We start from the raw sequence: 26,100 nt of genomic DNA, 5'->3' as shown, positions 1-26,100 counted from the left end.
TCCCCTTGGGGGCCTCCTGGGCAGCTCTGTCCATGCAGGGGTCCTGAGGTCCCTGTAATATGCTCATATGCCCTTGGGGGGGGGGTCCTCCTGGTGTCCCCATGTCCCCTTGAGGATCTCCCGTGAGGCTGTGTCCATGCAGGGGTTCTGCTGTCCCCACAAGTGCCCACGTGCCCTATGGGTCCTCCTGGTGTCCCCATGTCCCCTTGAGGATCTCCCGTGAGGCTGTGTCCATGCAGGGGTTCTGCTGTCCCCACAAGTGCCCACGTGGCCTATGGGTCCTCCTGGTGTCCCCATGTCCCCTTGAGGATCTCCTGTGAGGCTGTGTCCATGCAGGGGTTCTGCTGTCCCCACAAGTGCCCTATGGGTCCTCCTGGTGTCCCCATGTCCACTTGAGGATCTCCTGTGAGGCTGTGTCCATGCAGGGGTTCTGCTGTCCCCACAAGTGCCCTATGGGTCCTCCTGGTGTCCCCATGTCCCCTTGAGGATCTCCCGTGAGGCTGTGTCCATGCAGGGGTTCTGCTGTCCCCACAAGTGCCCTATGGGTCCTCCTGGTGTCCCCAAGTCCCTAGAGGGTCCTCACGTGTCTCCTTGGGCTCGCCACGTCTCCTCGAGGAGCTCCTGAGGGATGAATCCCTGCAGGGCGCCCACCTGCCCTCAGGGTCCTTTCGGTACCCACACGTCCCCATAGGGCCCTCACGTCTCCTCAGGGTCCCCCCTTGGGGACCTCCTGGGTGGCTCTGTCCCTACTGGATCCTCCACGCCCATGGGGGCCTCTTGGTGTCCCCATAGGGTCTCCATGTCCCCTTGGGGTCCTCCCTAGCAAGTGTGTGGGCACACGGGGCACCATGCCGATGCGTCTGCACCCTTCCCTGGCACACCTGGGGCACGCGGGTGTGCGAGCACACAGCGCACCCACGTCCACACCCTCCCCTGGCACACCCAGGGGCACGCGAGTGTGCAAGAACATGGTGCATTGTGCACCCACATCTGCACCCTTCCCTGGCACACCTGGGGCATGTGAGTGTGCAAGCACACAGCGCACCCACGTCCGCACCCTTCCCTGGCACACCTGGGGCATGTGAGTGTGCAAGAACATGGTGCACTGTGCACCCACATCTGCACCCTTCCCTGGCACACCTGGGGCATGTGAGTGTGCAAGCACACAGCGCACCCATGTCTGCACCCTTTCCCGGCACACCCAGGGGCACACGAGTGTGCAAGAACATGGTGCACTGTGCACCCACATCTGCACCCTTCCCTGGCACACCTGGGGCATGTGAGTGTGCAAGCACACAGCGCACCCATGTCTGCACCCTTTCCCGGCACACCCAGGGGCACACGAGTGTGCAAGAACATGGTGCACTGTGCACCCACGTCCACACCCTTCCATTGCACACCCAGGGGCACACGAGTGTGCAAGAACATGGTGCACTGTGCACCCACATCTGCACCCTTCCATTGCACACCCAGGGGCATGTGAGTGTGCAAGAACATGGTGCACTGTGCACCCACGTCCGCACCCTTCCATTGCACACCCAGGGGCACGCACGTGCATGAATGGCATGCAGTGTGCTGCCCCCCCGTGGGGCACCCCACGCTGCCCCCCATGAGGCCACCCTCCTCGGTGCCCGCCGCCCCCCATGGGGTGCCCCACGCTGCCCCCTGTGAAGACTCCCCCCCCACGCCGGTGCCCGCTGCCCCCCGTGGGGCACCCCACGCTGCCCCCTGTGAAGACCCCCCCCACGCCGGTGCCTGCTGCCCACTGCCCCTCCGTGGGGCACCCCACACTGCCCGCCATGAGGACACCCCCCTCGGTGCCCGCTGCCCCCCATGGGGTGCCCCACGCTGCCCCCCATGGTAACCCTCCCCCCCCACCGGCGCCTTTTCTAGTGCGAGCGTTTTTTAAGCCAAGCCTCGACCCCCCTGGCCCCAGTTTCAGCCCCCCTTTGGCAGCGGTGGCAGCACTGGGGATGCGGGGATGTGGGGCACGGGGATGTGGGGCGCGGGGACGTGGGGTGTGGGCCAGGCCGCCGCGTACACGCTGCCGTGGGTCCCGGCTGCCGCCGGCCCCAATGAAACCCCCCGGGAAGCCGCCACGTCTCTGAGCATCATTGACCCCATGTCAGCGCCGCCCCAGCCCCACGGCACCCACAGCCCCACAGCCCCACAGACCTATGGCACCCACAGCCCGACAGCCCCATGGACCCACAGCCCCATGGACCCACAGTCCCCTGGCACTCACAGCCCCATGGCACCCATGGACCCACAGCCCTATGGCACCTATGGTCCCATGGCACCTGCAGCCCCATGGCACCAAAGATGCCATGGCACCCAGGGACCCGCAGCCCCATTGCACCCATAGCCCCATTGCACCTACAGGTCCTAGAGCCCCACGGCACCCATAGCACCCACAGCCCCACGGCTCCTAAAGCCCCACGGCACCCGCAGATCCCACAGCTGTAGGGATCCCACACGGGAAGGGGCCCAGGCGTCCTGGCGGGGTGCACCCTCATGTGAGGGCTTGGGGGGGGGCGCCCTGCTCCTGTTGGGGGGGAGTATTTGTGTCCCTGTCTCCTGCCTGTGGCTCCCCTGAGAAATCATCAGTGGGAATTAAATGCCCCCCCCAAAAGCGGGGGGGTCGTTAGAGACCCTTGATTAAATCCCGGTTTAACCCTTGCGTTACCTGGGCCAGGGGCTGCAAGGTGCAGTGCTGGGGGGGGCGGGGGACGCAGTGTGCAGAGCTGGGGGTCGTGGATTGGGGGGGGGGACATGGGGCAGTGCCGGGGGGTGCAGTGTGCAGTGCTGGGGGTCGTGGATTGGGGGGGGGGGGGACATGGGGCAGTGCCGGGGGACGCAGTGTGCAGCGCTGGGGGTCGTGGATTGGGGAGGGGGACATGGGGCAGTGCTGGGGGGCGCAGTGTGCAGCGCTGGGGTTTCCTCGGGGGGGGTGTGGGGATCCCTGAAGGATCTGGGGGTCCCTGTGGTATCTCCAGGTGAATTTGGGTGGCCCGGGATGGGGTTTGGGGTCTCTGAGAGGTGGTTTGGGCTCCTGCAAGAATTTGGGGGTCCCCAAGGGGATTTTGGGGGTCCCTTGGGGCAGTTTGGGCTCCTGAAGGGGGTCTCCAGGGAAGTTTGGGTGGCCCTGGAGTGGCGTGGGATCCCAAGCAGTGGCTGCCAACGCCGCCCCAGGGGCTGGGGGAACAGAGGGACTCCCCCCTTCTTCCCCCACACCTTACCCATAGCCGTGGGGTCCTGGGCAGCGCAGGAGGGTCCCACGGGGTGCAGCACCCCCCCCCCCCCCCCCGCGGGGCCGGATGACTCCGGGTGCCAGGGAGCTATTTTTAGCAACGATTAAACTTTTGCCTCCTGTTTCTAGGCACCAACGGCTGGAGCCAATTTGCTTAATTAGGGGGAACGAAGGGAAGAAGCGGCCCCAATTAAGCAGGGCCATTTCCCCCTGGTGGCTCTGGCAGGAGCTCGGCCACGGGTGTCACGAGGAATTAGGGGGGGACAGGTGGGGACGCACTGGGCAGCCGCCGTGGGGTCCATCACCCTGCAGGGACGAGGGCTTGGGGGGGGGCCCTGAGCCCCCCTGTAACGGCCCTCCCGGCCCAGCCGGTGCTGTGAACCTCCCTGCAAATCCGGAGGGTCCGGCAGGATGCTGCCGGATGGGGAACCCAGGTGTCCTGGCGGGGGGAGAGCCACGATGGCTGCGGAGTAGCTGGGGGCGGGGGCTGGATGTTGGCGTCTCCAAAATGCCCCGCGGGCACCCCCCGGCTCTGCCGAGTCATTGCTAACGAGGAGCCTGTCGGCGCTCGAGCCCCCACCCTGTGCCCCCCCCCGGGACCCAGGAGTCCGGGCTGGCGCAGCGGGAGCAGCGCTGGGGCCGGGCTGCTCCGTCGTCGGCACCGCGCCGGGGCGGCCGCCGGCCGCGGTTCCCGTCCCTGGCGCGGCGAGCGGGTCGAACCGAGGAAGGGTTTATTGCAAATGCCGTGACGGGCTCGGGGACGGGGCGGTAACGGCGCGGAGGAGAGCCGCGACGGCAAACCTGGAGCGGTGCCGGCCGCGGCGGCCCGGTTCGGCTCGGCAGCGAGGCCTCACATCTGCCTGCGGTGGACCGGCTCGCTGACGGCGCTGTGGACCGAGTTGGTGGAGAGCAGGTAGTCGCTGGGCTCCATCCTGCTCATCACCGAGGAGACGCTGGTGCTGGTGGAGCCTGGGGAGGGCAGAGCAGATGCGTGTGGGGCCGGGACCTCGCTGGGCGAGCGATTCACCGTCCCTCCTGCCGAAACCGGCCCCGGCGGTGCCGCCCGCCGGCGTCGCTCACCTGCCGACAGCGCGGACGCCTCCTCCAGCTTGCGCACCATGTTGAAGAAGGACGCCATGATCTTCCTCCCCGCCCGGCAGTAGAAGAAGTAGACGGTGATGAGGCCGATCAGCGTGCTCATGGTCATCTGGGGAAGAGCTGCTTTGCGGGGGGCTCGGCGGGCCGGGGGAAGGTGCTCGAGGCGCCTGCCGGCCCCGGGAAGGGGGCCGAGGCCGCTTCCGCGCGCTCCCACCTTCATGAAATACAGCTTCCTGGTGGAGCTGAGCTGCAGCCCGTGCACGTGGATGACGAACTCCAGGTCGTAGTCGCAGTAGGTGGACGTGTCCACGTCTCTGCCGGGGAGCGGGCAGAGGAGGGGGGGGGCTCAGGACCTGGGTGCCGACCCCCCTCCTCGGCACCCCCGCACGCTGATCCTGCGTCCCCGGCGCGAGCCGGGCCCCGGCACTCACTTGTTGGACACCACCACCAAGAAGAAGTAGCTGGGGGCCGTCAGCCCCACGGGCGAGACGTCGTGGCACGGCGAGTTCCTCTGGCACAGCCACCTGCGGAGCGCCGCGGGCTCGGCACCCTGTGCCTCTCCGAGGGGCTCGGGGCCAGATCCCCGCCACGCGGCCCCGGAGCTGCGGTTTGCCGCCCCTTTCCCCGGCAGAGAGGCTGAGGGCAGGCTCCCAAGCGCCCCCGGCTCATCCCGACGCTTACCTGATGCCGTTGCTTGTGCTGGAGTGTATGGGGTATCCTTGGGGGTCGGTCTCGGACATCACTCTGTCAGCTTTTTGCCATATCAGGCTCGATTCTGTGCTGGAGAGAGGGCGACCGGGGTTCGGGGGGTGCTCGCAGGCTCCCTTTTTCCCTCACGATCGCTATCAACCCGAGTGCGATCGTCCTCAGCCGCAGCGAGGAACAGGCTGGAGGCCCGTGCCGGCGAGGAGAGGCATCGCGGGCCCAAGAGCGCTCTGCTCGGACGTGCCTGGATCCGCGCATCCCGAGGGCCGGCAGCCGTCCCGGGATGCCGGAGAAGCGCCGGCCTGGTGCTCGGGGCTGGCTCTGGGCAGCGGTTACCTGGCGTTGTCGATGTTGTACTTCCAGATGTCCTCAGGTTTGTAGCGTACGATGGCATCCTCCGAGTTCGGGCCGCCACCGATGACCTTCAGCGTGTACCTGGCAGGCGGAAACCGTCTCGGCGAGGGTCTGACACCCCGCGGCGAAGGGAAGCCCCCGCCCAACCCCCTCGACTGCCCGTGCTCGACTCTCACCGTCCCGAGAAGGACCCCGAGTCCCCTGTCACCATGTCCTGGATCAGGAAGAGAGGGTAAAACACTGCAGGAAGAAAAGCAGGGGGAGGATCAGAGGCCCCTGCCCCGGAGCGGAGGGGACGCGGGACGGAGGCAGGAGTCGCGGGCCAGTCCCTGGCTCAGCCTGCGACCCTCCCCACGCACCGTCCTCGAAGAAGAAGCACGGCATCTCGGAGTTCTGGCCCACGCAGTTGAAGTAGCGTTTGTTCATGCTGGTGGTGTGTTTGAGGGTGTTGGTGATGTCGAAAGCCATGCGCTTGCCCGGCGGGCAGCCGATGTACACGGGCACCATCTTGTAGCCCTGCGAGGCACGGGGAGACGGCGGCGATGGAGCTCGCCCTGCCCGGGGCCGGTCCCTTCCACGGGGACTCGAGGCGAGGCGGGGACCGCGGCAGGGTTATACCTGCAGCGCTGGTCCTGACTCCGAGTACTGGTAACAGTTTGTCGCCGAGTTCACCACCTGGGAACGGTGAAATCCGTGAGGAACCGACGTAAGGAGCTGACCGACGCGCCGTGGGGCCATCCCCAGCCCCGCGAGGCTCGTGTCTGCAGCACGGGGACCCCGAACCGCGCGGGCCCGGAGCTGAGCTTCGCCCTGGCTATCCGCCTGCCAAGAGGGCTCCAGCAGCCGCCTCTCCTACCTTTAGCACCATGGAGCTCTTCAGCAAGTTCTTCCCGCTGAGCTCTTGCTGCGGGTACAGTGCCGTGTCCTGGATGCTCACCTACAGAGTTTATTGGGTGGAGAGGTGGAGGAGGAAGAGGAGGAGGAGGAGGAATAACCTCCCTTAGGCTCAGAGAAGCTACTTGGCTTTTTGCTGACAGGCAACTTTGCTCATCTCGCTCGCAACAGTGGGATGCTCAACGGATCGGCAGGGACGTCTGTGGCGTACGGGGCACCAGCCGGCGGTCCCTGTGCCCGTACGCGGTCCTCTCCCCACGTCTCCGCGCCCAGACGTACCTTATAGAGCACCGAGGCCCGGTTCACCAGGTTCCTCCTTTGGAGGAAGAAGACCAGGTTGAAGGGGTGTGAGAGGACCACCGTGAGCTTCACACTGCTGAGGAAGTTCTTCTCCCACACTGCAAAGCAAGGAAACCCCCTGGCGAGACGGCAGCCCCCACGGCGGGGGCGAGCCCGCGGCTCTCAGCCAGACCTCGCGCCCCACGCACCAGCGTGCTCCCTGTGAGATACCGCCGAGAACAGCAAGGGCTGCGTCCCTGGCTGCTTGGGCCGCATCTTCCCAGCAGCGCGACGGTGGCTTTTTTGGCTCCTGTCCCCTGCCACCTCTTGGCTAAGCCCTCAGAGACAGGCCAAGAGGCTTCTCCTTACTGTTCTCCTCTCTGGTGGAGCGGATACTGAGGGTCACGGAGAAGCTGTACACGTCGCTCTTGTCCAGGTAGATCTGCTCAGGCAGCTCGTTGTTGGAGCGCAGGTCATAGATCTTCACGTAGTGCTCCATGTTGATGTACAGGCCCCCCGGGGAGCTGCCCATGCTGGCCAGGTAGAGGTAGTAATCCTGCGGGAAGGAACGGGCTCCCCGTTACCAAAGCGGCCGCACAAAGCGGCTGCGGGGAGTAAAACCCTCCCGGGGGCTGGTTTCCCCCCGCGGCAGGGTTGAGGCCTGTTTCCGGGACTCACCGCGTCTTGCTTTCTGTTTTTCCACCAGCGCCACGTTGGGTCGTGGACAGGATCAGCGTAAGGCTGAAAAACAGCAGAAGGTTGGCAAGCTGCAAGCCTGGCTCTTCCTCCTCCTCCTCCTCCAGGCATCCGTGTCCCCAGTGCCCGACCAAATCCCCCATGATGCCTCCCCCAACCAGTAAGCGCTGAATCTGTGTTAAATGAGGCCTGAAATCCAGCTGTTTCTGGGCCGGAAGGCAGCACAACATCTGGAGAACAGGGAGGGAGGCACCTGGCACCTCGTTTTCTCTTTCAGGGGCTTGGACTCGGAGACTTGGGATCGTGGCGGTGCACGGGGGTGTCGCAACGCCCGCGGCCGCTGGCCCCAGGGACTCTGCCGGCCGTGGCTGCGTCGCTCCCTGGCTTCGCCACTAGCTCCACGGCCTGAGCCGGGGTCTCACCCGGTTGTAGTCGGAGTGAAGCCAGAGGAGGTGGAAAACGAGGCCCTGATACACAGCCAGGGACTTGTTGTTGTGGAATCCCGTTTCGTCCATGACGACCGGCGGCTCGGCGCGGTAGTGCTCCAGACGGCTGAAGCGCTGCGGCTTGGGCAGGTCCCTGAACTTCATGACGGTGAAAGGGCAGAGGTTGGTGAAGCCGATGAACTTGAGCCCGCTGGGGAGGGTGGGAAGCGCGCCGTGTCAGCGAGGAAAAGCGGTGCTTGGGCCGCCGAGAGCGACGGAGGCTCCGGGGACGGGAGCTATGGCGGCACGGCCCGAGCCAGCACCCCTGACAGCGCAGGGAGGCCTCGCTTGGCCCCGCTGAGCCCCTCCGCCACTCACAGGCTGCTGCTGGAGGAATAGTGGTGGGAGTAGAAGCAGCGGTGCGAGAGGATGTAGGTGATGGGAAACTTCCTCTTGACGATCCTCCCGTTCTTGTCGCCCTTTTTGAGTACGTAAACGAGCTGAAAGGGGAGCCGGGACGCAGAGCGGGTGAGGGCCGGGGAGGCTTTGCCCCCTGAGATCTTCCCAGGAGACATCTCTGCTCGAGCCCAGCTTGGAGGAGCTGAGTGGCGGCCCCAAGCCGTGCGTGAGCCCGGGGTTATCTCGGGACGTGGGTTAGGGCCACCTTCAGGGTCACCCCTGCTCCCAAGCTGCTTTCCCTGCTCCCAGTGCCTGCCTGCTGCAGCCCTTCCTGGCTGTAGAAGAAGCTCAGGGAAGACTCTTGGACGCCGTAGTAATGGGAGCCCTTGAGGAGCTGGATGCTGGCATACATGCTCCAAGCTCTGCTGGGGAAGACCTTCTCGATGACCGAGCTGCCCTCCATGAAGAACCAGACCTGGGGAGAGCACGAAGGGAGCAGGGATGGGCCGGGGGCCTCTGCGTCCTGCCTTGGGGACAGCGCCCACATCACCAACCTCTTCCGTCTCAGTCACGCACACGATCTCCCCCCTGTACGACTGAATGAAGTATTTGATGACGGACTCGCCGGAGAATTCGGAGAGGAAAATGTAGTTTTTAATGTCGTAGCTGCAAGGAAACGGAGGGAAAGGGTCGGGCTCTGCTGCCCCGCCGTGATACCTGCCCCGGTGGTCATCGCGGCCCGACCGCCCGAAACTCCGCAGTTACGTCCCCAGCGGCGCGGCAGGAAGGCGGCGGGGGAAGCTGAACGCGGGGCTGCGGCCGGCGGCTGGGTCTCCGGCCCTACCTTTGCAGTATGGCGTTGCCCCAGATGTAGAAGATGGTGCTGAAGGGATTGTAGGACAAGCCTCGCAGCACCATGGGAGTGTCGCTGTATTCCTCGAAGCCCATCAGCATCACGAACGACTTCTCCGTGGCTGCAGCGAGAGGGAGCGAGGCGGTGGGCTTGGGCGGGCCACGGCTCAGCCGCTCAGAAAGGGCCAAGCGGCTTCGCGATGTCTCTCGGGCAGGTGGCCGGACTGAACAGCCCCGGATGGGGCGGAGGCCCCTCCACCGGCCTCTCGGCAGGGAGGAGGGAAGCTCTGCTCTGTCTGGGGTTTCTCGGGAGGGTCTGGTCACCCACCACCGCCGCTCACCTTTGGGCCGGAAGTAGGGTACGTTGTACACGATGGAGAAATGCAGGTTTTCTGCGCTCAAACACACAGCAGGGACGAGGAGTTAGGGCAAAGCTCCTGGTGCTGGTCCTGGACCCCGTCCGCCCAGCCCCGAGCGGCCCACCGTGCTCGCATGCGACAATGTGGTAAGAGGTAGTGTTGTGTTTCTCCTGCTGCACCAGCAGAAGGGTTTTGTTCTCCTCGGGGATGTAGACTGCCCACTGGATCTTGCAGGATGCTGAAACTGGAGAGGAAGGAATGACGGCTTGCTCCAGCCCGCCTGGCGCTCGGGACCCCGGCCAGTCCCCCGAGCGGCAGCTGTGACACGTCCCCGAAGAGCAGAGGGGCGCAGGGCGTTTCGTCGAAAGAGTCCTCGTCCCTGGCCGCGGAGGTCCAGGATGAGGTGCCCGTGGCCCGTTTGCCCCGCGTGGGGCCTGTCCTGGCGACCATAGCGAAGCCATTCCCATTTGTCCCCACTGCAAATCCGCCCTAGATGACTCCAGGACCCCAACATCCCCCATAGGAGACCGACCCGGAGCTCCCAAGGGGCACGTAGGGACCTGCAGGCACTTACACTCGAAGTACTCGCACACCGTCTTCTTTTCAGCCCTGATCGAGTCGGAGAAGTGAACCACGCCGTCTGTCGGACGTCAGACACGGACGCGCATGGACAACAGCGCGGCGGACGGGGACCCTCAGCCGCGGCCCCAGCCCCGCGTCCTACCTCGAACGGTGCCGAGGAAGAACTCCGCTTTCTGCTGGCCCCCGCCGATGGCGATCACGTACTCGGAGCCGTTGTGGGAGAAGGGGACGGGGTTCAGCTTACTCACGCAGACGCGGTTGAGCACGCGGGTCCAGAGGGCTGGCGGGGGCGGAAGGGAGGGCGGCCGGGCGCTGCAGCGCGGGCCGACCGCGCTCGCCCTCCTCTCCCTTCACCGTCGCCGGTTTTCTCACTCGATCCCTGCGTGTCCATGTGCAGGATGGAGTAATTCCCCGTGAAGTAGTAGACCAGCTGGTTCTGGCGGATGAAGAGGGTGCTCTCGGTGGCGATGGCGTCCAAGATGGTGGAGGAGAACTCGGTCCAGGGGCAGGTGAGGGACCCGATCCAGCAGCTGTCGATGTCGACCTGCGTGGGTGGGGAGCGGAGCCCGGCTGAACCCCGCTCTCGGGGGCCGAGACGGTGGCCCGGGGCCGTGCGCTGCTGCCCCGGGTCTCGCTCTCCTCCTTACCTCCACAGCGATTAAATCCTCGAACTTCGTATCGGAGAGCAAGATGACCTTGTTTTTGGAGAAACCGCCGAGGATCAGGACCGGGGCCTTGTCCACGGTTGCCCACAAGGGCCGCGAGGGGCTGTACTCATCCATCAGCTCCTTCAGCTTCGTGACCTGCAGGGAGGGCAAGAGACTCGGGGCAGAAAGCGGGGTGGGGGGAGGACGGCGGAGAGGGGGCGAATCCGTCCCCGATTCCTCTTCCCAGCTCGGCTCCTCCGCGAGCCTGGCTCGGCCCGCCCGGCAGCGGGGGTATCCGTCAGCGCGCGTTACCCGGTGCCCGATGGTGCACTGCGGCCCCTTCTCCGTCTCCTTCACGTAGCCGTTGACGTTGACGGAAAACCTGGTGGTGAAAAGGGGGGGGGAAACGTCTTTAAAAGCAGCCGGAGGGAGCGGGACGGCCCCGGCGCCGCCGCTCACCTCCGCTGCCTGATGCCGAAGTCCGGCATGTTGCTTTGCACCCAGACGTCCATGACGGCGCTGCCGTTCACCATGGGCATGGGGGTGTACCAGCGCAGGCGGCAGAGCTCCTCGCTGTCGCAGGGCGCTGCCGGGCCCCCGGGGGGCTGCGTGGGGCAGGGCCGGGCGCCCCCGGTCCCCCTCCCCCCAACCCCGGCGACGCCTGCCGACCCCCAGCCCCGACCCTGGTGTGTCCCTGCTCCCACCTGGGTACCTGCCGGTCCCCACCACCACCCCCCCCCCCGGTCCTGCCCGGGCGCCTAATCCCAAAGGGACGCCCCTTCCTGCCCCCCGTCCCCGACCCCTTCTGCCCCTTCCTGCCCCCATCCCTGCCCCTTCCTGCCCCCCGTCCCCGACCCCTTCCTGCCCCCTCATCCCCCTTTCCCGCCCCCCATCCCCAACTCCTTCCTGTCCCCTCATCCCCCCTTCCTGCCTCCCCATCCCTGACCCTTCCTGCCCCCCGTCCCCGACCCCTTCCTGCCCCCTCATCCCCCTTTCCCACCCCCCATCCCCAACTCCTTCCTGCCCCCTCATCCCCCCTTCCTGCCCCCTCATCCCCCCTTCCTGCCTCCCCATCCCTGACCCTTCCTGCCCCCCATCCCTGCTCCTGCCTGCCCCCCCATCCCCGACCCTTCCTGCCCTCTGTCCCCAACCTTTCTTGCCCCTGTCCCTGCTTCCTGCCCTCCCTCCCCAACCCTTCCTGCCCCCATCCCCGACCCTTCCTGCCCCACATCTCTGCCCCTTCCTGCCCTCTGTCCCCGACCTTTCTTGCCCCCCATCCCTGCGCCTTCCTGCCCCCCACCACCAACCACTTCTGCCCCTTCCTGCCCCCCATCCCCGACCCCTCCTGCCCCCATCCCTGCACCCCCCTGGCCTCGGCTGGGTGCCCGTGGGGCAGACCCCCCACCCCTCCTCTCCCCGCGGGGAGGGGAGCACGGCGCTTCGCGGGGCGGCCCCCTCACTGGGATGGCGGTACGGCACCGCCCGCATCTTGATCTGCAGCCGCTCGGGCTTCTGGCGCACGGGGTGCACGGGCTCCTCGAAGGTGACGGTGACGACGGGGCACAGCCCCCGCAGGTGCGCCCGCCGCGTCGCCCGCTCGGGCTCCTGCCGCCGGCGAGGCCGCGCTGACGCCGGCGGCCCGCGGCGCGGCCCCGCGCCCCGCGCCGCCGCGGCCCTACCTGCCTGGCGCAGCTCAGCCGGATCTCGAGGTAGTAGGGGAAGCCGAAGTAGTGCTGGAGGAGGCAAACCGGGGCGGTGAGCGGAGCGGGGGGCGGCGGCGGGAGGGAGGGAGGGAGGGGGCCGCGCACCGCGTTGTCGGCGGCCATGTCGACGGCCGTGTCGGTGAGCGCCTCGAAGACGGCGGCCACGGAGGCCTCGGGGTGCTGCCGGGCGAAGACGTGGCGGCGGGCGCCGGCGGGGATGCCGGGCGTCAGGGCCACCCGCCAGGCGCAGCCCGCCCAGGCCGCCGCCGCCGCCAGCGCCGCCATCGCCATCGCCATGGCGACGGCGCGGCCTCCTCCCCCACCCTTCTGACGTCACCCGCGTGACATCACGCCGCCTCCCTGGCGCCTCGTGACGTCACGCTCGCCGCTCCTCCCCCGCCACCTCCCCTTCGCAGCCCCGCCCCTCTGACGACACGCTCCCGCCTCGCAACGTCACAGCCTCCCCTCCCCCCCCCGGCCCCGCCGCGCGCCGTTACGGCCCGGTGACGTCACGCCCCAACGGCCCGCCTCGCGGCACCGCCCCCTGCGCATGCGCCCCGCCCCCCCTCCCCCCGCCCCCTCTCCTCGCGGCCCGGGCGCGCGTCGCGGTTGGCTGCGGGTTGGTTGCCGTGGCGACGCGGCCGGCCGTCAAGCGCGGCCGGCCGTCAAGCGCGGCGGCCGGCGTCGCGCGCGGGGTTGCCGATTCATGGCGATGGCGGCGGCGGGGCTGGTGGTGAACGGGGCGGAGGGCGCGGGCGGGCTCAAGGCGGCCGCCGGGATGTACGAGCAGCTCAAGGGCGAGTGGAGCCGCAAGAGCCCCAACCTCAGCAAGTGCGGGGAGGCGCTGGGCCGCCTCAAGGTGCGCCGCGCCGCGCCGAGCAGGCCTGGGGGGGCCGAGCCGGGCCGGGCCGGGCCGAGGGTGGTGAGGGGACGGGGAACGGTCTGGGGGCACCGGGTTCGGGGAGGGGGACCTGGGGGCACCGGGCAGGGGGAGGTGTCTGAGGGTACCGGGCTCGGGGAGGGAGGCCTGGGGTCGCTGGGCTGGGGGTACCGTGCCAGGTTGGGGAGGGTCTTGGAGCACCGGGCTGGGGGGAGTCCTGGGGGCACCAGGCTAGGATAAGGGGCGGTCTGGTGGCTGCAGGTTGGGGAGGGGTCTGGGAGTACTGGACCAGGTTGGGAGGGGGGCCTGGGGGCACTAGATCGGGCTGGGGGGGGGAGAGGGGATCAGGCTGGGCTGGGGGTTTTCTGGGGGCACTGGACTAGGTTGGGGGGGCTGAAGGGGGTCTCGGGTTCGTTTAGGTGAGGGTCTCTGAGGGGGAACAGGGCTCTGATGTCCTTAGAGGGACCTAGGCTATGGGGGGGGACTTGAGGGGGTCAGGGCTGGGCTGGGGGAGGCCTGGAGATGAGGGGAGGTCCGAGGGGGAGCGGGGCCTGGTTTAAGGGGGAGCTCTGTGGGGGCTTGGTTCAGAGGAGCCCCCTGCCCTGGCAGCTGAGCCTCCACGGTGGGGAGGAGGCAGTTTGGGGGATGCTGATGGAGCTGCCCAGTGGGAGGAGGAGGAAAAACACATCCCTCGATTGGGGCTGAGCTGGTGGTGACCTGGATGACATCTCCCTGGAGGTGTCAGAGGATCCGTCACTTGAGTGGCTCCAGGGGACCTGGAAGCTTTAAGTAGTAACTGGAGCAGGCGAGAACCTCCAGTGGGTTTGGAGAGGAGAGCGGGGAGGCTGGGCACGGGGCGAGAGTGCCAGGGGCCTGAGTCAGGAGGTGACCACAGGGCAGTGCGCTTCCCGCAGTCGTTAGTAAATATTAATTATGCCTGTGTGCCCTTCCTCTGAGTCAGCGGTGAACGCTGTTCCTCGGCCCCGGGTTAGAGACCTGCTCGCGAGGGCCGAGATGTCCGACCACGTAACCCTGCCTGAGCTGGAGGCAGGGGCGGGACGCAGAGGTCCTCAGCCGAGCTCGGAGCTGCGTCTCCGCAGCTGTTGAATAACTAAAAAAACTCAGCTGAAGGAGCCGAGTCAGGTTGTGTCGCTCGGCGCTTCAGCTCAGCGTGGCCCCGCTGCCCTCGGAGACCCTCGAAGCAGAGGGGAGAGGGCCTGTGGCAGCGCTGGCATGTCCCGCTCGGCTCCAGCCGGCTGCCAGGCTGGGCTCCGCGTGTCCCTGCTGAATTTGGCGCCTTGGAGAGCCAGCCGCGCTGGGTCTAACCATGCTTCTTCCTCCTTGTCCCTCAGCTGGCCCTGCTGGAGCTCAACTTTTTGCCCACTACCGGCACTAAACTGACCAAGCAGCAGCTCATTCTGGCGAGTAAGTGTTGCCTCTGCCTTCGGAGCAAGCTCTCACCCGCTGGGCCTGTGCGTGGCTGTTGTTCTCTGCCCGTATTTCGGGGGTAAAACCGCACGAGGAGGAGGGAGAGTCCCTCCCAGATTGCTGGCCCACCTTGCTCAGCCGCTGCGGTGCCGCAGCGGCTGCTGCTCCGCAGGTCGTGCGTTTACCTTTCCTCTGTCCTCTGCCAGGAGATATTCTGGAGATCGGAGCTCAGTGGAGCATCCTGAAGAAAGACATCCCCTCCTTCGAGCGGTACATGGCCCAGCTGAAGTGCTACTACTTCGACTACAAGTGAGCACAGCCCGTTTGGTAGCGGAGCGGCTGGGGAACGTGGTGCTGGGCTCTGCCTGGCTTCTCCTTCCTTCCTGCTCGAGCGCTTGGCCCTAAAGCAGCACCGTGCCCTGCCTTGAATCGCCGCCGTCCATTCGGCGTGTCCCCGTGGGCGCCGGGAGAGGTGGCGGCGCGAGCGTTCGGCTGGGCCTGCCTGCAGGAGCGCTCCTTCTCCGTGTGCCGCAGGGACGAGCTGCCGGAGTCGGCCTACAAGCACCAGCTCCTGGGGTTGAACCTGCTCTTCCTGCTGTCGCAGAACCGCGTGGCCGAGTTCCACACTGAGCTCGAGCGGCTCCCGGCCAAGGAGATCCAAAGCAACGTCTACATAAAGCACCCCGTCTCTCTGGAGCAGGTACCCCAGCTCTGGCCCCACGGCCCGGGAACGGGATCCCGCTGTGCCCGCAGCCGCCACGGCCCTGGGCGGGAATCTTCCCGCTGACCCGTGGGTATCTGCCGCTCTTGGAGCTGGCGCTGGCTGCGGGCAGCTCTTAAACGTCTCTCTGGGAGCAAAACGTAACGCAGATATTGGTGTGTTTGAACCTCCAACCCTTCTCTTGCAGTATTTAATGGAAGGGAGCTACAACAAAGTCTTCTTGGCCAAAGGCAACATCCCCGCTGAGAGCTACACCTTCTTCATCGATATCTTGCTGGATACCATCCGGTGAGTTGTTCCCCGCTGGGGCTGGTTTGTTCCGTCCCCACCGCCGGGAAACGCGGAGCGCAGCGGCACCTCTGTCCCAAAGACCCTCTGATGGGACCTCGGAGAACGGGGTTGCTTCAGCAGCCCCTCTGCTCCTCCCAGCTGGGATCTTGACCTCAACCCCCTCCTCGTTTTGTCGGCGTTTTGGCTCCCGGCCCCGCGAGTCCCGCTGCTGCGCCTCGCGCTGCCCCGCCAGGCTGGGATGTAACCTCTGCGGTTTGGCCGCGTTTCAGGGACGAAATTGCCGGCTGCATCGAGAAAGCCTACGAGAAGATTCTGTTCAACGAGGCCACGAGGATCCTCTTCTTCAACACCCCCAAGAAGATGACGGAGTACGCCAAGAAGGTAACGCGGGGCTCTGCGGGCCGGGCGGGCTGCGGCTGGGCCGGCGCAGCTTTGCGGGCCGCGATTAACCCAAGCGGGGCCCCGTCCCGACCCGGCGACGCCTCGAGGCGCTCGCTAAACCGCCCCCTTCCCCGCTTCCTTCAGCGCGGCTGGGTGCTGGGCCCGAACAACTACTACAGCTTCAGCAGCCAGCAGCAGAAGCCGGAGGACACCACCATCCCCTCGACGGAGTTAGCCAAGCAAGTCATCGAGTACGCGCGGCAGCTGGAGATGATCGTCTAGCGGGGCTGCGCAGGACTCTCTCTGGGTTTTCTCTACCTTCCCCTTTTTACTTGGTGTCTTTACTTCCGTCACCATCTATCTGCCGCCTTTTTTTTTTTTTTTTGGTCTTTTTTAAAGCTATTTAAAGGGTTCACTTTGGGCCGTGGCAGAAGGAGCCGCCGTTGCTCTCGGTGCCGGGGGCTGCAGGGCGGCCGTGTCCCGGGGTGGGGTTGGGGGGTGGGGGAGGCGAAGCGCCCTTTTACACCGCTGCCCCGTGCATCCCCCCACCCCGTACCGGTTTTCCGCCTGTCGCCGTCGTGGAGAGACGCGGTGGGAAGGGAGGGGGGGTTTGCAGCCCCCTGCGCCTCCCTGGTGTCCCGCCGGACCGCGCCGCGTTCAATAAAACGATGGCGTCTTGTACCCGGGCTCCTTCCCGGCCGCGGCGGCGAGGCGCGGTGCCCCCGGGGCCGGGGGGAGCTCGTCCTCCTCGGGGAAGGCGCGAGCGCGGGGGAAAGGGTTGGCGGTGGCTCTGGGGCTGCCGCGGGGCCCCCGCGGGCACCGCGGCGTGGGGCTGTGCTGGGGGCTTTGCCCGCCCCCGCGTTTCTTCCCCGAGCGAAGGCGCTGGTTTAGCGGCGGAGCTGGTGGAGGGGGTTTAATGGAAGGGGGGGTCGCGGCTCAGTCCTCCTCCGCTCCCTGCTCCTCGTAGGCGTCCAGCAGGAACTCGGTGCCGGCGACCAGGGAGCTGGCCAGGATGGCGGTGGAGACCCAGGGCGGCTCGGCCAGGTGGTTGGCGGAGGGGGCCAGCCTGCGGGAGAGCGGGGGCTGAGCGGGGCGCGAGGAGAAAACGGGGGGGGGGGGGGGGGGAACCCCGGGGGGCAGGATCTCCCCTCCCCACCTCGCCGGCAGGCCGGTGCTCGGAGCGGGGGCAAGGGGGCAGCAGGATTCCTGCCTTCCCCGCCCCGTCCCGGCGCTTCGGCCGCCCGTTTCCACGCCGGAAACGCTGCTGTAGCTCCTTTGGGGCTTGGGGGGCGGGGGGGGGCCAGCCCCACTCACCAGGCGCTGACGTTTCGGGGCAGCCTCCGGGGGTCCTGGTGTTTGCAGTGGCAGCGCCGGGGGCAGGAGTCCCCCACCTGGAAGGGGGGCCAGCGGGACGCGGGGGCCGGGGGCTCCGATGCCCCTGCCGCCTCCTGCTCCGGCGGCTTGCGCTCGGCGGCCGGCGCCTCCTTCCCCCACCTCGGCGACTTGCATTTCTGCCCCTTGGGCTTGGCCGCCGGAGCTTTGGGCTTCTCCGGCGGCTTCGGCGCGGCGCTGGGCACCGCCTTGCTCTGCCACGGCAAAGCCTTGGCCTTGGCGCCCGCCCGCTTGGCCTTGGCCCGCGCCAGCGCCCGGCAGGGCACCAGCGGCACGCGGGGCCGGGGCGCCGCCGGCCGCGGAGCCTCGGGCAGCCGCCGGAACGCCGCCGGGCTCTCCCCGGCCTTGTCCCCGTCCCCGTGGGGCGGCGCGGGGCACGCCGCCGTCTCCGCCTCGAAGTGGAACGGTGCCGGCGGGCGCGGCGGCGGCGGCGGCGGAGGCGGCGGCGTTCCGCGCTCACCGGAGGGATTCGCCTCCGGCTCGGCCCCCTCGGCGCGGGGACTGCCGGGGGCCGAGGGGGAGGCCGGCTCGGGGCCCGGGCGGGCGGCGGGGTGCCGGTGCGGCGGGTACGGCGTGGGCGCCCGCGGCGGCGGCGGCGGCGGTTGGATGCTGATGGAGCCGAGGCTGTCGAGGACGCGGGCCACCTCGGCGGGCGCCGGGGCGGCGGGGCGCTGCGCCGGCGCGTTGAACTTCTGGAATTGCTCCAGCACCGCTTGGCCCAGGCAGCCGAGCTTCTCCTCCGGGCCGCCGCCGCCGGCCGTGGCGCCCGCCAGCGCCCCGGCCTCCAGCCACGGCGGGCAGAGCCGCGCGGCGGCCAGCGGCTCGGCCCGCTGCCGCGCGGCCGTGACGACGGGCTGCCCCTCGCACGCCTCGATGGTCACTTGGTACAGGATGCTCGTGGCCTCCTCGGCCGGCGCCGGCGCCGGCACCGCCTCGGCCAGGCCGTCCCAGCTCCAGCCCGGCGCCGCGCGGCTCCCAGCGGCTCCCGCCTCCTCGCCGGCCGGCACCGCGGGGCCGGGATCGGCCCGGCCCGTTGCCTTGGCGGTGCCGGCGGCCTGGCCGCGGCTCCGGCCGCGGGGCAGCGCCTTCTTCCAGCGCCGTAAGCCGGGCTCCGCCGGCGCCGGCGGGCTCCAGGCCGCCACGCTCGGCACCTCCGCGCCGCCGGGCTCCGCCGCCGGCACCGCCGGGCGGCCGCCTTCGCCCGGCTCGGTGGGCGCCCGCACCGGCGAGGATGACGGCGGTGGTGGCGCGAAGGGCTCGCGGAGGCCCCCCCCTCCCAGGGCCGGCGGCCCCCCGGCGAAGGGGCTTCGGCTCGGCCCTAGCTTTGGCCGCGGCGAAGCCCGGCGCCGTCTCCGACTGCGTGTTGCCCATTTGCGCCGCGGGGCCTGGGGGGGGGGGGGGCGGGCAGCGTAGGGGTGCTGAGCCCCCGCGGGTGCTGAGCCCCGAGGGCTGGGTTTTTGCCTGCAGCCCCCCTGGGCAGGGCAGGGAGGGGGATTCTCTAGGGTCTCGTACAGGGGCTGGGCAGCGAGGGGGCGGCTGCCCCCCCCCCAGCCCCCTGCACTCCCCCCTGGTCCCAGGCACCCCCTTAACTCCCCCTGCCCCCCCCCCGGGCCACGATGCCCCCCCCCCGCCCTGTCGTGTCCCCTCCTTGGTCCTCCTGCACCCCCAGTGCCTCCCAAACTCTTTGGGTCCCCTGCCCCCCCATGTCCTCCTGCACCCCCAGTGCCCCCCCAAACCCTCTGCGTCACATGCCCCCCACGTTCTCCTGCACCCCCAGCATTCCCCCCAAACCCTCTGGGTCCCCTGCACCCCCATGTCCTCCTGCACCCCCAGTGCTCCCCCAAACCCTCTGGGTCCCATGTGTCCCCCATGTCCTCCTGCACCCCCAGTGCTCCCCCAAACCCTCTGGGTCCCCTGCACCCCCATGTCCTCCTGCACCCCCAGTGCCCCCCAAACCCTCTGGGTCCCCTGTGCCCCCATGTCCCCTGTGCCCCCAGTCCCCCCCAAACCCTCTGGGTCCCCTGCGCCCCCCATAACCCTATCACCCGTGCCCCCTTGTTGCCCTGCTGCCCCATTCCCCACCCCTTGCCCCCCACCCCTATTGCCCCCCTGCACTGTCATTATCCCCAGCCCCGTCTGCCGTTGCCCCCCCGGCATCGCGATTGCCCCCCTTACCCCCTCTCCCCTGCCCCCCATTGCCCCCTCCAACCCCTCTCCCCCCTGCAGGCCCCGCACTCACTCCCGGCCCCTCCGCACGCAGCGGCGGGTGCGAACGGCCGCAACGGCCGCGGCTGGGGGGGGGGGGGGGGGGCGGAACGTGGCCCCCCCCCCTTCCCCCCTCTCCCCCGCCCCGCACCGGGGCGGAGGGACCCGGGCGTCCGGCGAGGCCGCACCGGGGGAGGCGGCGGGGTAGGGGGCAGCGCTCCCATACCTCCCCCCCCCCCGCCGCCTCCCCGGTACCCCCCCCCCCCCCGGCGCACCGGGGCATTAGGACCAGGCGGGAGCGCGGCGCCGCCGCTTGCAGCTCGGCTCGGGCTCCGCCGGCTCTGCCCAGCCTCGCCCGCCGCCGCCGTGGTCAGTGGGGCCGGGGGGGGGGGGGCGCCGGGCCGGGGGGAGGGGGGGGAACCTGCGGGGAGGGGGCAGCGCGGCCGGGCGCCCCGGGGCGCCCCCTCTTTCCCGGGCGGGAGGGGGGCCCGGTCCGTGCTGGGGGGTGGGGGGTGCCAGGTGGGTGCACCCGCTTTCCCCGGGGGGCACCCCCGGTTTCTGCCAGGCGCGGGGGGGGGGGTCCCGCTGTCCTCCCTCCCCATGCTGGACCCGGGCGCGCTGGGGACCCCCCCACCCCGTTCCCGCGGGGACCCCCCTTGTTCCGGGGGGCACCCCGTTTTCGGGGTGGGGAGTGGTCTCCGCGGCGCCCCCGCCCCCAGCGAGGCGCGCTGCGGACCCCCGTTTTCTGGGGGGGCACCCCCCTTTTCCCGCATGGGTAACCCCTTTGCCGGAGGTGGGGGGGACGCCCCCATTTTCCACCCCCGACCCCCTATTCCCCGTGGGCGGGGGGGGGGGGGAGTTGACTACGGCCCCCCCTTCCCCGCCCCGCGACGTGGGCTCGCCGTGGACCCCCTTCCCCGAGGGGACCCCGCAGTTCTGGGGGGGGGGGGCGCCCCCCTTTTCCAGGTGCGGGGGAGGGAGGGGGGCCCGACTGCCTCCTCCCCGCTGGGGCTGGGGGCGCGCGGGGCGAAGAGGGCGCGTTTTTCTATGAATGGACGGGCCCCCCTCCCCCCCCCCCCCGCGCCGTGCCCCCCGCTCCCCCCCTCCTCCCCCCGGGGCGCGCGCCGGGTTTGTGAATGAGCGTCCGGAGCCATTCATAAAACCGGGGGGCAGGGGGGGAGCCGGGCCGCGCGCCCCCGCCGGGGGGGGGATACCGGGACGGGGGGGGGGGGGGAGGGGAGGCCAAGGGAGTCTGGCCCTGCCCCCCCCCCCCCTTTGCCGTGCCCCCCTCCCCCACCCCGTTGTTTATGGCAGGGACAAAGCCCGGGTCACGTGCCCCCCCCCCCATTCACAAAAATCCCGGCCCCATTGAGGGCTCCGGGGAGGGGCGCGGGCCGGGCCCCATCTGCCAGCCCGGGCCTGGGGGGCGGGGGGGGAGGGAAAGGGGGGGGTGCAGAGGTACCCCCCCCCACCCTGCCTCCCCTCCCCTCCCCAGCACACTGCCGTTCACCATGGCAACGCGTGGTGATGTCACGGAGCCGGGGCGCGCGCGCCGGGGGCCACCCGGACGCCTGGGCCCAAGCCCCGCGCTGGGCCCCGGGGGGGCCGGAGCCGGACGCCTGGGTTCGGGGCCCGGTTTGGTGGCGGTGGGGCCCGGGGTGGGGCGGGGGGTGGCGGGGGGACAGAGTGGCAGCAGGGAGGCCGGGTGGGTTGGCAGCTCGGGCCTGGTGCTGGGGCACCCCGGGATGCCCCCCCCACCCCCAATCAGGACCCCTCCCAAAAAACCAAAAGCGGGGAGCCCGTCCGGGTCGCGCGTCGTCCCCGAGGCTGCTGCCAGCCCCGCGCCGCCGGGACGGGGCGTCGGGCCGGACACCGGGGCTCCCACGCTCCCCCCCAGCCCCCCCACCCACCGTGTCCCCCCCCCCCACCCCAGGTACATGCTTCGGGTGCGAGCCGTGGTGATGACCCGAGACGACTCTAGCGGCGGGTGGGTGCCCATGGGCGGCGGGGGCCTGAGCCACGTCACGGTCACCAAGGCCCGGCGGCCCGAGGACGGCGCCAGGCGCCGGCAGTACCTCATCTGCGGGGAGCGCCTGCGGGACCAGACCGTGAGCCGGGGCCGGGGTGCACGGGGACAGGGTGCGAGGGACGAGGGCTGTGCTCGGAGGAGCGGGGTGCGGGGGGCCGAGGCTGTGCCGGGGGAACGGGGCGCAGGGGATGGGGGCTGTGTTTGGGGGCTGGGGTGCAGGGGATGGGGGCTGTGCTGGGGGGACCGGGTGCAAGGGGATGGGGTGCAGGGGATGGGGGCTGTGCTGGGGGGACGGGGCGCAGGGGATGGGAGCTGTGCCGGGGGAACGGGGCGCAGGGGATGGGGGCTGTGTTTGGGGGCTGGGGTGCAGGGGATGGGGGCTGTGCTGGGGGGGACAGGGTGCAAGGGAATGAGGTGCAGGGGGACAGGGTGCAGGGGAAGGGGGCTATGCCAAGGGAGAGGGTGCAAGGGGACAGGGCCGTGCTAGGGGGACGGGGTGCAAGGGAATGGGGTGCAGGGGGACAGGGTGCAGGGGAAGGGGGTATGCCAAGGGAGAGGGTGCAAGGGGACAGGGCCGTGCTAGGGGGACGGGGTGCAGGGGGACGGGCGCAGGGGAACAGGGTGCAGGGGGCTGGGGCGCTGGGCACCAAGGTGCTGGGGATGGGGTGCCAGAGCGTCTCGTGCCCCCCGCTCCCACCCCAGACCATCCTGGAGTGCGCGGTGAAGCGGGACCTGGTGTACAACAAGGTGAACCCCATCTTCCACCACTGGAAAGTCGGCGAGAGCAAGTTCGGCCTCACGTTCCAGAGCCCCGCGGACGCCGCGGCCTTCGAGAGGGGCGTGCAGGGCGCCCTGGAGGCGCTGGCCGCAGGTGGGCACGGGGCCCCCCCGGGGGCGCGTGGGGGTTGGCGGGGACGAGGGAGGCACCGGGGGCTCTGGGGATCCCCCCCCCAGCTCCCTCCCATCACCCTGGGCGCTCTGGCTGGAGCTGGGGTGCTCGGGGGGGACCTGGGTGCATGGGGACATCAGAGTGCCTGCAAGGATGGGGGGGAGCACGGGGATACTGGGGTGCGTGGGGACACCGTGGGGCGTAGGGACACCAGGGGACACCATGGGGTATCGGGGGACCTGGGGAGCCTGGGGACACCAGGGTGCATGGGGACACTGTGAGGCACAGGGACGCTATGGGGCACGGAGGCACCTGGGAGCCCGGGGGACACCAGGATGCATGGGGGCACCATGGGGCATGGGGGAACCAGGGGACACCGTGATGCGTGGGGGGACCTGGGGAGCCTGGGGACACCAGGATGCGTGGGGACACCATGGGGCATAGTGGGGACCTAGGGACACCAGGATGCGTGGGGACACCGTGGGGCATGGAGGACCTTGGAAGCTCAGGGACACCAGGGTGCAGGGGGACACTAAGGCACACTGGGTCATGGGGGTCCTGGGGAGCCCGGAGGAACCAGGATGTGTGGGGACACTATGGGGCATGGGGGGATTTGGGAAGCCCAAGGACACCAGGGTGCCGTGGGGACACTGTTGGGCATGGGGCCACCGTGGGGCACGGAGGGACGTGGGGAGCCCAGGGACCCTGTCACGCCTGGGGACCCCCACATCCCCCTTTGCCGATGTCCCCAGGCGCGGGGCTCCGTGCCCCCCACGGCCTCCCCATCTCACGCTGCCCTTCTTCCCCCCGCAGGCTCCCCGTCCTCTTCCTCCTCCTCCTCCTCCTCGGCAGGGGATGCGGGTGACGCCGCGGTGCCGAGCCGGGCCTCGGCGCCGGAGCCGACCAGCGCGTCCCCGCCGGCATCCCCGTGCCCGCCGCCGGCGTCCCCCCGCGCGTCCCCCCACGCGTCCCCCCGTGCCCACATCGCCCGCCCCGCCGCCCGCCCGGAGATGCTGCCCACCCTCGTCACCATCGTCACCAGCGAGTCCTCGGCCAGCAGCTACGGCCGCACACCCGCCACCGAGGCCTTCGGGTTCGGCACGGCCCCGGGGGCCGGCACCCTGCCAGCCGTGCAGGTGGGCACGGGCTTGTGGGTCCCAGTTCAGGGTCTGGGTTTGGTTTTGAGGTCCCAGTTTGGGTCCTGGTTCGAGATCCCAGCTTGGTTTTGAGGTCTCTGTCTGAGGTCCTGGTTTGGGGATCCAGGTTTGATGTTCTAGTTTGGGTGCCAGGTCCCAGTTTGGGGTCCCAGTTTGATCTGGGGTCCTGGTTTGAGGTCCAGGTTGGGGTCCCAATGCAGGGTCTGGGTTTGGTGTCCTGGTTTGGGTTTGAGGTCCTGGTTTGAGATCCTGGGTTGGGTTTGAGGTCCTGGTTTGAGATCCTGGGTTGAGGTCCTGCTTTGAGCTTGAGGCTCAAGTTTGAGGTCCTGGTTGGGGTTTAAGGTCTTGATCTGCTTGGGGGCTCAGTTCAGAGCCTCCCATTGGGGAGGGGGTCCCATTGGGGAGGGGGGTCCTGTTTGTGGGGGGTCCCACTGGGGAGGGGGGTCCCGTTGGAGGAGGTCCTGTATGGGATGGAGGTCCCATTGGGGAGGAGGTCCCTTTTGGGGGTGTCCCTTTTGTGGGGGGGTCCCACTGGAGAGGGATTCCCACTGGAGGAGGTCCTGTGTGGGACGCAGGTCCCATTGGGGAGGAGGTCCCTTTTGGGGAGGTCCCTTTTGGGGGGGTCCCTTTTGGGGGGGTCCCTTTTAGGGGGTCTCTGAGGACGTCCCTTGGTGGGGGGATGTCCACCGTGGGGTGACGGGCCGGGGCTTGGCCGCAGGCGCTGCCGCTGCAGGAGACCGAGGAGCCGGAGACGCTGACGCCCTGCAAGGAGCCGTGGGCCAGCCGGGGCTACGAGGACTATCGGCGCGCCGGGGCGGCCGGCCGGGGCGGCGCGACGACGACGGCGACGTCGTCGGCCGCCTGCGTCCGCTTCGAGAAAGCCGCCAAGGCGCCCGGCGACGCCAAGAGCTCGCCGTCGTGCCGCATCCACGGGGCGGCCGAGGCGGCCACGTCGCGCTGCGTCTACTGCCGGGACGTCTTCAGCCGGGAGGAGAACGGGCGCGGGCAGTGCCGGGACGCGCCGGACCCGGCGGGCCGCTGCGTGCGCCGTCTCAGCTGCCTCTGGTGCGCCGAGAGCCTCCTCTACCACTGCATGTCGGACGCCGAGGGCGACTTCTCGGCGCCCTGCTCCTGCGACCGGGGGCACCCGCACTGCTGCGCCCGCTGGCTGGCGCTGGCCGCCCTGGCGCTCCTCGTGCCCTGCCTCTGCTGCTACCTGCCCCTGCGCGCCTGCCACTGGTGCGGCGGCCACTGCGGCTGCTGCGGCGGCAGGCACAAGGCCGTGCGGTGAGCCGCGGCGCGGGGGCCCTCGGGGACCGCCGCGGGGCGCGGGCGGCGCGGGGCGCCGGCGCGCGTCAGGGACCGCGATGGAGAACGTTGGGGACCACCACGGTGCACGGGCAGCGCGGGGCGCCGGCGTGTGTCGGGGACCGCGATGGAGAACGTTGGGGACCACCACGGTGCACGGGCAGCGCGGGGCGCCGGCGCGCGTCGGGGACCGCGATGGAGAACGTTGGGGACCACCATGGTGCATGGGCGGCGCAGGGTGCTGGCGCGCGTCGGGGACCGCGATGGAGAACATTGGGGACCACCATGGTGCATGGGCGGTGTAGGGTGCTGGTGCACGTTGGGGACCGTGATGGAGAACATTGGGGACCACCATGGTGCACGGGCGGTGTAGGGTGCTGGTGCACGTCGGGGACCGTGATGGAGAACATTGAGGACCACCACGGTGCACGGGCAGCACGGGGCGCCGGCGCGCGTCGGGGACCGCGATGGAGAACGTTGGGGACCACCACGGTGCATGGGCGGCACAGGGTGCTGGTGCGCATCAGGGACCGTGATGGAGAACATTGGGGACCACCATATGGTGCACGGGCAGCGCCGGGCGTCGGCGCACATCGGGGACCGTGATGGAGAACATTGGGGACCACCACGGTGCACGGGCGGCGCAGGGTGCTGGTGCACGTCAGGGACCGCGATGGAGAACGTTGGGGACCACCATGGTGCACGGGCGGTGTAGGGTGCTGGCGTGTGTCGGGGACCGCGATGGAGAACGTTGGGGACCACCACGGTGCACGGGCGGCGCAGGGTGCTGGTGCACGTCGGGGACCGCGATGGAGAACGTTGGGGACCACCACGGTGCACGGGCGGCGCAGGGTGCTGGTGCACGTCGGGGACCGTGATGGAGAACATTGGGGACCACCACGGTGCACGGGCGGCGCAGGGTGCTGGTGCACGTCGGGGACCACGATGGAGAACGTTGGGGACCACCACGGTGCACGGGCGGCGTGGGGCACCGGTGCACATCAGGGACCTCGATGGAGAACATCGGGGACTGCGATGGGGCACGGATGGCGTGGGGCACTGATGCACGTCGGGGACCGCGATGGAGAGCATCGGGGACTGCTGTGGGGCACGGATGGCATGGGGCACCGATGCACGTTGGGGACCTCGATGGAGAACATCGGGGACCGCCGTGGG

At 69.4% G+C, this 26,100-nt stretch overlaps 4 protein-coding genes across 4 annotated transcripts; 2 read left to right on the top strand and 2 right to left on the bottom strand.

Annotated features, from left to right (window-relative positions):
• Positions 1 to 4,100: 4,100 nt before the first annotated feature.
• On the bottom strand, positions 4,101 to 12,540 carry CATSPERG (cation channel sperm associated auxiliary subunit gamma). The gene is made up of 29 exons (XM_062598195.1): positions 12,349 to 12,540; positions 12,220 to 12,273; positions 12,001 to 12,145; positions 11,000 to 11,126; positions 10,853 to 10,922; positions 10,541 to 10,696; positions 10,266 to 10,437; positions 10,036 to 10,173; positions 9,886 to 9,951; positions 9,436 to 9,555; positions 9,294 to 9,344; positions 8,945 to 9,074; positions 8,655 to 8,766; positions 8,417 to 8,575; positions 8,080 to 8,201; positions 7,699 to 7,912; positions 7,259 to 7,321; positions 6,950 to 7,136; positions 6,581 to 6,699; positions 6,264 to 6,344; positions 6,026 to 6,082; positions 5,767 to 5,923; positions 5,584 to 5,647; positions 5,403 to 5,488; positions 5,030 to 5,141; positions 4,780 to 4,872; positions 4,563 to 4,662; positions 4,331 to 4,457; positions 4,101 to 4,219 (listed from the first exon to the last, which is right to left on the bottom strand). The coding sequence occupies exons 1-29, from the start codon at positions 12,538 to 12,540 to the stop codon at positions 4,101 to 4,103; spliced, it is 3,393 nt and encodes a 1,130-aa protein (XP_062454179.1).
• Positions 12,541 to 12,931: 391 nt separating this feature from the next.
• PSMD8 (proteasome 26S subunit, non-ATPase 8) lies at positions 12,932 to 16,625 on the top strand. The gene is made up of 7 exons (XM_062598223.1): positions 12,932 to 13,102; positions 14,476 to 14,548; positions 14,758 to 14,860; positions 15,086 to 15,251; positions 15,460 to 15,560; positions 15,833 to 15,944; positions 16,089 to 16,625. The coding sequence occupies exons 1-7, from the start codon at positions 12,950 to 12,952 to the stop codon at positions 16,224 to 16,226; spliced, it is 846 nt and encodes a 281-aa protein (XP_062454207.1). The 5' UTR covers positions 12,932 to 12,949; the 3' UTR covers positions 16,227 to 16,625.
• A 92-nt stretch (positions 16,626 to 16,717) lies between these two features.
• GGN (gametogenetin) lies at positions 16,718 to 19,532 on the bottom strand. The gene is made up of 3 exons (XM_062598194.1): positions 19,512 to 19,532; positions 17,259 to 18,721; positions 16,718 to 17,010 (listed from the first exon to the last, which is right to left on the bottom strand). Exons 1-3 carry the CDS (start codon positions 19,530 to 19,532, stop codon positions 16,881 to 16,883), a joined length of 1,614 nt encoding a protein of 537 aa, XP_062454178.1. The 3' UTR covers positions 16,718 to 16,880.
• Positions 19,533 to 21,478: 1,946 nt separating this feature from the next.
• On the top strand, positions 21,479 to 24,907 carry SPRED3 (sprouty related EVH1 domain containing 3). Its single transcript, XM_062598193.1, has 4 exons — positions 21,479 to 21,649; positions 22,273 to 22,441; positions 23,273 to 23,595; positions 24,335 to 24,907. Exons 1-4 carry the CDS (start codon positions 21,479 to 21,481, stop codon positions 24,905 to 24,907), a joined length of 1,236 nt encoding a protein of 411 aa, XP_062454177.1.
• Positions 24,908 to 26,100: the final 1,193 nt, after the last annotated feature.

This window comes from Rhea pennata, chromosome 32 (assembly GCF_028389875.1).
Source record: "Rhea pennata isolate bPtePen1 chromosome 32, bPtePen1.pri, whole genome shotgun sequence".
NCBI classification, from domain to species: domain Eukaryota; kingdom Metazoa; phylum Chordata; class Aves; order Rheiformes; family Rheidae; genus Rhea; species Rhea pennata.
This window is presented reverse-complemented; position numbering and strand designations above follow the sequence as displayed.